This window comes from Emydura macquarii, unplaced genomic scaffold (assembly GCF_026122565.2).
Source record: "Emydura macquarii macquarii isolate MOO-44397 ecotype Brisbane River unplaced genomic scaffold, CSIRO-AGI_Emac_v2 contig_310, whole genome shotgun sequence".
Classification (NCBI taxonomy): Eukaryota; Metazoa; Chordata; order Testudines; family Chelidae; genus Emydura; species Emydura macquarii.
The window spans coordinates 6101-15456 of record NW_027130447.1 but is presented as its reverse complement, the minus strand read 5'-3'; the positions used below and the strand labels follow the sequence as shown (position 1 = coordinate 15456).

The 9356-nt window shown below is 46.2% G+C and overlaps 1 gene segment (V, D, J or C); it reads right to left on the bottom strand.

Moving 5' to 3' along the window:
- Positions 1–3054: 3054 nt before the first annotated feature.
- On the bottom strand, positions 3055–8111 carry LOC137162569 (Ig kappa chain V-III region PC 7183-like). The segment is given in 3 exon segments: positions 3055–3337; positions 7665–7809; positions 8038–8111. Coding segments are annotated over 3 exon segments (477 nt in total).
- Positions 8112–9356: the final 1245 nt, after the last annotated feature.

Here is a 9356-nt window from a genome sequence, read left to right as displayed (position 1 = left end):
TGTTGGTACCAAGCGATGTAGTTGCTGATGCTGGCACTGGCTTTGCATTTGATAGTGACTGTCTCCCCCACGGACACTGAGAGAGATTCTGGAGTCTGAGTCATCACAGTCTGCCCACTGGAATCTGGAGAGAGAAAATAAAAATTGGTAGGGTTGGGGTTATGGGACAATGACATTAACCTTATTCAAAACATCACATTGAAACAGTTGCAAGCAGTAGAAGTGAACTAGAAAATATACCTGGAACTAGTATTTAAATAAACCATTTCCATTTTTTATGGTTTATTTCATTTCTAATTAACCCTTTTATCACTTGTCTGTTCTTACCCTGAATCCAGAAAAGCAGCAGGCAGAGAAGGGGAGTCTTTGAGATCATCTTGCTTCTCTGCGGTTGGAAATGCTTGTCACTGAACCATGTAGTGGAAATGGACCCATTTATGTGTTCAGTGGCTCAGTGAGTGAACATCAGCCATGCGTGCATATGCAAAAAGAGCTCAGTTATGTAAATGACCGGAGGGCAATGCCAGGGAGGAGTTTTGAAATATCTGACCTGATGGTTTCAGTGCAGTGTAGCTATTATGGGATGTAATTACTATAATAAATTTGCATGATTCAGATGGTAAAGCAGCCAGAGTTTGCTTTACACTGGACACGGGTGGTAACAACAGCTGTCTGATTAATGGTGAGTAACCAAGCAAACTGCAGATTTAAGTACAAGGAAAAAGAGCTAAAGTGATTTGGTCATTTACTGTGTGGGGTTTAAATCCACTCTGCAGGTCCTCATTCACATCATTCATTTACTAATAAATTGTCATTTTCATACTTCTGCAGCTGGGTTTTCAAGAGAGCAGAAGTTCCAGAAGCCGCATGCTTCTGTTCAATGCTGCCTGTAGCTTTTTTTCACCCCCCCAGAACGATGGCTGTTCTCAAAGGCTTCATAGGCACACACGGGCAGGCTGACACAAGGTCTGGGAAGAGCACACCCAAGGTGTGAGCATGCTCAGATTTGGGGTGTGTGCATAGCACCGAGATGCTGAAAGTGGCGTCCATGTGTCAGGCTCCTACTGCCTGCTCTGTCAGTTCCCCTACACCCGCTACCTCCACGACAGGGTTGGTGCCCAAACCTGAGACCCATGGGGGTGTTGTGTGAGCAGAGCAGGGGGAACCTCCATCTCTCCCTCCATTGCTGTTTCTGGCAAAGCCCCGCCTCCTTGGGATATATGGGTGGGTGGGACTAAGCCACCTGTTGGAATGAACCATTGTGGGGCTACTCCAGCACAGCAGAATGTGGCCCTGATCCCGGGCTATTAATACACCAGATTGCACTCCTGAGTCCCTTACATTACACCCGCCGTGGTCTCCTGAGAGGGCAATATTTAATAACTCTGTCTCGCTGGAGCTGGGCAAGGGCCCTGGGCTGGAGTTCAGTGGAGTGGATGGGCCTGGGACCCTCCACCTACCCTGGCCAGCACCATTTGGAGAAGAAGCTCCTAAACCCAGAAGAACTAGGGCTTGTTAGTCCCTGCTAGAGCCAGGGAACTGCCGCCTCTCTGTTATCCTTCAAGGGGGCAGAACCTATCAAGGACCTAGCCCAGGAGAGTCGGGCTTTAACAAGAACTTGACAATGCAGAGTCAGGCATGGCAGCATAAGGGGGGATGGAGCCAGGCTGGTGCAGCTCCCACTTCTGCTGCAAGGGGATGCTAACAGACAAAGACCCCCGTATTACATGTCTCCAGTAGGTCTCCCTCCCAAAGGCTCAACCGCTTTAGAGCACCCCAGTGCTCACTTGCTGCTGAATTGTGGGGCCCTATAGCAAAACCCTAACTGACACCTCCTCCTCTTCTCATTCTACTCCCTTCACCAGTCTGTGCCAACAATCCACAGACTCCACCAGACGTTCCACATTCCTTCCTTCACCACTCCTAGTTGCTGCCTCTTTTGGATGGGTATGGCCAGCACCGAAGCCACAGGAAAGCTGACTGAACATCATCTTGATTGGCTCTTGCTTCACCATGCTAGCCAGACCCAGTCAGAGTATGTGCACACCGCATGCCATTCTGGAACAGGGGGCAAGCACCCCTTTGTGTGGCCACCGCCACTGCTCTCCCCATTGGAAACATTCCTGCTATGAGAGGCAGACACATGCCATCTGCCCAGACACCACCCCCTACCAGTCTGTGTCTCAGGGTTCATCTGCATTTGTGGATTTTTTCCCATGTGGTCTTTTGAGAATCTGAGCCATAAAGACTTGTGGTATTTACAAAGCAAACAGGTACCTGATCTAAATGCAGCCATTTAAAAAATCCCTAGATTTCTGAGACCTTCCCAATGGGATGTTATTGAGTATCTATTGACATGAAAGAAAAGCCTGAAGCTATATTGGAAATGTATTTATATGAAAAGTGATTGGTTCCCATTTTTCAGATGGGACAGTTTTGTCAGCAAGTGGATGAAAGTGTAACATTCCCTATAAGCGTATCTATGTCAAAATTTTCAACAGAAAATTATCAAAACAATTTGTTTCAGTAAGGTCAAAACTCTTTCTTTTGATAAGGTTGAAATGTTTTGTTTTGATTTTTTTTAAAATCATTTTGATTTTTATATTAGATCGTAAAATTTGAATGGGCAAAGTTGAAATTGAAATGTTTTAATCTGATTGAACCGAAAAGTAATTTTGATTTTTTCCGAAATACATTTTGGAACTTTTCTTACACAGGAAACTTTGAAATTTCCCACAGAAAGGAGATTCTGGTTTCCAGCCAGCTCCGTACACTAGAATTAAGTCTGTTTGATATAAAAAGGAGTCACTGCATACTGAAAGATAGGTATAGCAGACCTTTGGAGCAATATGTATTGATGTGTGTCTGATGTACTGGGTTCCAATAGTGAGAATAGAGCAGGGAAAAACTGTAATTAACCTCAAGTCTCTGTGCATTTGACTGTCTGTGTCACTGGGCAAACTCATTGCGTCTTTTGGGGTTCTCCTTTTTACTGTATGTTCTGAGATAGAAAACATCACCCTGTTCTTTCACGTTTGACAGAACGTGTAAAAATTAGACAGCTGTATCTGCAGGAAGCAGTAACTGCAATGTACGCTGCAGGGAGGTTTTTGTATTGGTCTGTATCACTGTGAGAGGGGAGCTGTTACCCTGCTGGCAGTAATAATCACCAACATCATCAGCTTCTACGCTGCTGATTGTGAATGTGAAATCAGTGCCAGATCCACTGCCGCTGAACCGGGCTGGGACCCCCGACTGGAGGTTGCTAGCACCGTAGATAAGAAGTTTGGGAGCTTGTCCAGGTTTCTGTTGGTACCAGTTTAGGTAGCTGCCAACGCTTGCACTGGCTTTGCAGTTGATAGAGACTCTCCCTCCCACTGGCACTGATAGAGATTCCGGAGACTGAGTCATCACAGTTTGCCCAGAAGAGTCTGGATAAAGAGAGAGGATGGGTAAGGAATGAACAATGATACAATACTGGATATGGCAAATATTCAGACACTGAAGCACAGTTTAAATTTGCTAGTATGAATTTATACTAAAATACAACACAGAGAATATTAATTAAGTACATCAGAAAGGCAGCTTTTCTTGAATTCTGTCACATGGATTATTACATTTTCAATTTTTTTTAATGTTTTAAATTTCTTACCCTGAATCCAGAGAATGAGCAGCCAGAGAAGGGGCGTGTGTGAGATCATTTTGCCTGACCGTGGCTGGAAAGGTTTGTTCATAAATCTGCAGTGGGAAATGAAATGTTTATATGTGCTCAGCACCTCAGTGAGGAAACCTCGTCCCTATGCAAAATGCATGTAAATTTACCACACTTTAGTTTCAATAGGGTTATGAAATGCTCATATTTGGTTTATTTCCTGCTCCTCTTCTGTCAGTTATGTTTTGTATTTCCAAGGTTCTCATGTTAATATACACATAAGTCTCTGCAGATCTTCCATGTACCTTCGGAGATCTGACATATCTCCCCTAGTTGTTCACTTGGGCTCCGTCAGCCACGTCTAGACATGAGCCTTCATTTTAGCCTGCTTCATCTGGACACTCTTCAGATGTCACTTCCTTCGTGCCCTTCAGGGCACCTTGCCCTTCTTAGACAAAGCTGTGACCCCAAATGGGTGTTCCTCACAATGTCACCTTCCTGAGGGTCTCTTCGCCTGGCAGCTGTAGAGCTAAATAAAATAAATAAAATTGCTAAATAGCATTTGGCCCCATTTGCAGATGCGCTCAGCACCTGCCCCTCCTGTACAAGGGAATAGATGTGGTGGGTGCCCAGCACAGTTGATAATCAGGCCCTCCATCTTTTTCTGTGCTCTCGTGAGCTAGAGAGAGACTTTTAATGACTAATGCAGAACGGCTGACTCTGTGGCTGGTCAGGGATGGTTATAATGTTTCCTGTGCTGGGCAAAGACAGCTCTGTTTTTCTGGGAATCTTGTTGGCCCATTTGGGGTGGGTGGCTGTGGATGCCTGCAGCTGTGCTGAGTGGGTCCAAGTATAATGACATGGATGAGTTGATGCGGGGGCTAGGATCTAGCTCTCTGCTTTGAAGCAGGCAACCTTCACAGACTGAGTAAGGGGAAAGTTATACACATGACTAGACCTGTTTTTCCCTTGTGTCAATAAGGGCCAAATCCATAAAGGGGTCAGGGTGGCCCAACAACTAACGTTGGGTGCCTGCCATTCAGGGGAATTCTCAGCACTGCACAAGGCACCCAGGCTCCCTATACAACGCACGGGTAAAGTTTTAGGTGCCTAAGAATGGGATTCACAAAATCCAGCACGTTGAGCAGAGCACTGTCTAAGCCTGCCAGTAGGAAATACTGAGCCGTGTGTACGGGGAGATTTTGATGGACCTGTAAAAGGCCAGGGACCACCACCGCAGAACAAATAGGCCTTTTTTGCAGGCCTGTGCAGCTTAGCATGACTAAACCAGGGGGGAAGGGAGCATCTTGCTCAACTTTTGCTGACCCCATGCCCCTCCCTGATGAAATCTCTGTTGGACGTGCTGGGGTCTGTGTTTTAGGAGAAAAGCAAGAAGCTTATCTATATTTGCCCTTTGGGATGTGTCTGTCAGGGCCCCAAGGCCTGAAGACCCTGCATGAACACATCTGGCTAATTAGCGATCTGAGGTAACCTCTTGCTTGCTTTTTTAACCTGCTTGTCGAACAAGTTTTTTGGATTGACTTGTCATTGTCCCCTAACAAGGATAAATAATGGGGGGGAAAGTTTGGACTAGTGGGATCACTTCATGGACACAATTTAAGATCTCCGACAGCAGCTGAAAGATGGGTAAATTTGACCCCTTGACAACCACACCAAATTTAATTCATTATTGAGGGTTGGGGTGTTTTACTAACCCGTTGCGGACGGGTGTAAGTGCTTGAGACTAAGTAAACTATAGCTTTACAGGAGAGCATTTTTGTGTGTACTGTTTGTGCCAGCCCATCTATTGATCGGACGGCCACGTAGCCGTTGATTTATTTCCTGACACCACCTCGCACAGAGTAAAGTTATCAAGAGCTTTGGGTTGAAAGGACTCTGGGTAACAAGAGGGGTCGGCCTCGTCTATCAAAGGCAGTTAGGCACCTAACTCTGGGCTAGCAGGCGGTGCCTTTCTCTGCGTGGAATTCACAGCTGTCAACACCCATTCCTGGAGTGAGGCAGGTCAGCCCTTTCTTCTGAAAAACCAGAGAGACCGACCAACCGGCCGACCCATCATCCTATTATACCCATAGCCCTATGGTTAAGACGTTCACCTGGGATGTGGGAGATCTATTTTCAAATCCCTTCTCTGCCCAATTTGGAGCAGGGACTTGGGGTATAGGAAACGGAAGTTCAGGCGAGTTCCCTGATGACCAAGCTATGGGGTATTGTGGGGCGGGTGTCTCTTAATCTCTCTTGTTGGAGATGTTCCACTTCATGTAACTAATTAAATAGGCATTGGAGCAGGGCCTTGAATTTGGGTCTCCCATATTCCAGGTTGTGCCCTAACCCATGTCTCTCTCTGGGCCAGTGAATATTGAATTATTTACACAAAGTGGAACAGCTTCAAGTGTCTCTTTTAAATGTCTATTTGAAACAACTTTTTCGGGCCTGCAGAGACTGGCATTGTAGCTGGGAGCTGTTTGACAGACGGCTCTGGGGAGGCAGCTGTAAATTACACCAGACCCAGGGGCTGCTCTAACTTACAGTAGGAGCTGAAGTGGCCCAGGCACGGGCAGAATCTTAATTTTCCCCCCTCCCTATGGGCTGCATCACTTGGGAAATACAGCACAGACTCTGCCCGTCCTCACGTTCATAGGCTGAACGTGTTGACAGGAAATGACTGGAAACCACTTGAATGAGCTCATATTGAAATGTCATTTCTGTGGTGCTTGTATGTCTGCTGCTCTGCCTCTAAGTGGAATTTAAAGCTACCCTTCCCTCGTCTTCTCCAGCCTTTTCTTTCTCTCTTCCCCATCCCTTCCCCCCCTCTCCTCCTCCCGTGGCTTTCTCTAGGATGCCTGCTTTCTGGAAGTTGCATGGTGGTTCAGTGTTTATGGACTCTATTCTGGAATCCAGTACTCCTGGTCATTAGCAAAGACCCTGTCTTTGTTTCCTGCACCAATTTCCTCTTTACCATCCTTTGTGTTAAATGTGCTGCACCGTCTCTTAACTGAAAAAAGAACCAAGGATTAAGCTCTATGCTCTGAATGGTTAGACTCTCCTCCCCCTAGTGGTGATGCAGAGCCTTTAGTTACCTCTTTTGGGACTGACACGCTCATTGACTAGCAGATGTTTAGCAGATTCTGTGTCGGACAAGATATTTTTATGAACCATGCTACAGAGCAGCCCTGGGAAGGTTTGTGTTGATCTGTATCACTGTGAGCGGGAGGCCGTAGCCTGGCTGACATCAGTTTGAACACTGATTATGAAGGTGAGGTGAAATCAGTTCTTTATTCACCATCACTGAAATGGCTGTAGCCTCACTGGAGACCCGGTCAAGAATCCTGTAGTGTGAATCATCACAACCTGCTCCCTGGAATCTGAATGTATGAATACCTTATAATTAAATCAATACCTAGAGATCATCAATACAGCTGAGCAAGACAGGGAATGGACATATTTCTGTTTGTGTTTGTGCATGGCTGAGTCTGAAAATAAATTACAATTTTATTATCCGTGAGCAGGTGGGGGATGGGTGAATATAGAGCCTGAGCTGATAGGGCTTCAAGCAGTTGTGATTTTGGTCAGATCTCCTCTTGGGCAGCCCATAAGAACAAATACATGTTAGTGGTAGGAGAGCAGTTACTGAGTAAAAGTTGCTGAACATATGGTGTGGGCACCTGAAAGGACCAGAAGTTCTGTGTGAGCAGGGAGAGGACCCAAGCTCAGCCACCCCACTGCAGGGCAGCAGAAGAGCTGACACCAGGAAACTGCACAGGAAGCAGCTGAAACACTGAGTGAGAGTCTGAAACTCAGCAGAGCAGGGAGGTTTTTGTGCTGGTCTGTATCACTGTGAGAGGCCAGCTGCTATACTGCTGGCAGTAATAATCTCCAGCATCCTCTGCTTCAACCCGGCTGATTGTGAATGTGAAATCAGTGCCAGACCCACTGCCGCTGAACCGGTCTGGGATCCCAGAGGGGACGGGTGGAAGCGCTGTGGATAAGGAGCTTAGGAGCTTGTCCTGATTTCTGTTGGTACCAGGCCATCTGGGTATCCGCACTGGAACTGGCTTTGCAGTTGATGGTGACTCTGTCACCAGGAGACACTGCCAGGGATTCCGGAGTCTGAGTCATCACAATGTCCCCACTGGAGTCTGGGTGGGAGAAAAACATTTAAAAGAAAAAGAAATATAAAATGATCCGAACCCCATAATTTTTAGCTAACTACAAAGCTGCATCTTTAAGTGAGTATCTTGTAAATCTCCTTCACCAGCACTGTAAATGCCACAGGGAATGATTGCTTGAAAAGGAAATTCTGAGCATTTGCAGCCTAGTAAAGTATTATAACTTTCTTTTAAGCTAATTTTCCCTGGGGTTCTTACCCTGAATGCAGAGCACAAGGAGCCACAGAAGCTGAGTCTGGGAGATCATCTTGATACGTCAGAGTGACAGATACCGAGCTCAGAAGCACAAAGTGCTAAAGTGACTTGTTTATATCTGCTCTGAACAGCTGGGAACTATCACTCGGGGGAAATATGCAAAGTAGCATCTCTGTGTAAATGTCCATTTCCTCTGTAGACCCAGGGCCATGTACACCCCGCAGTCTGGTAACACAGTTCCCAGTCCTGGAAGTGAGAGATACCCAGATGGGTCAGGCAGGTGACGGTCTTTATAATCAATGGGCTCAGACTGCCCTGGAGCTATTCCTGATCAGTGAGTCTGGGACTGTGCTCAGTTAGTTCCTAAACACAGCAGTATCCAGTGTCTGTGTCACTGGTAACTTCTAACTGCCATGGTTTATTTGCAGTGCTTTATACCGTGTTTATTCAGAGATCAGTTTTCTGAGTGGGTTGTTTGGAAGTTAGTTAATCTCTCCACAGTGCTTTGAAAAATTACAGGTCTGTTTGAAGGCTAAATATCGTTGTTTTAATGATGATACTGCCAGATTCCATGGTAACATCTGTCACCGAATATAGAGAGAATTAACTTTAAGAGTTAAAGCTTGTTTGGTTGCTGTACTGCCCATGCCTTTCCTTCGTAGCTCATTGAATGGGCCATTTACAGCTGTTGCCTCCAATTGCTCTCTTCCACCTGCGTCAGATCACTTTCTACCTTTTTCCAGAGTCCACCAGAACTGCTCTCTACTGTTTCCTGGCCCAATCTCCATCCCCATCCTCCCTGACTTTTTGATTGTATCTGAGATTACTGATCTCTCTCACTCTCACTCTCACTCTCTCTCTCTCTCTCTTACGCTTCCTTGGTGCTCGTGATGTCACCCTGTCCTGGTTCTCCTCCTATCTCAATTATTGTTCTCACAGCGTCTAGTTTGGTTGGTCGTTGTCCTCCCCTCTGCCAAGGGAACCTGCAGGGTTCCTCAGTGTCCTACTCTTATACCCTGAATGTGTGTTTCTACAGTGCCTATAGGATGGGCCCCAATCCCGAGTGGGGCCTCTGGGTATTAACTAGAGGCTAAACCCTAAATCATATTGAAGTGGGTGTCATTCACAAAAGGCACCTCAACTCTCACTTGCAGTTATTACCTCCCAGTGGAGTCACATGCAATATGCCATAGCATGATTCAACCCTGCATGAGAGAACCAACCTGGCCAGATGAGCAACGGCCCAGTACTGAGTCATGTCAGAGTGCTGATAAGGGGCCCGTGTCATGGTTTATGAAGTACCTGAATGTTACATTTTGCAT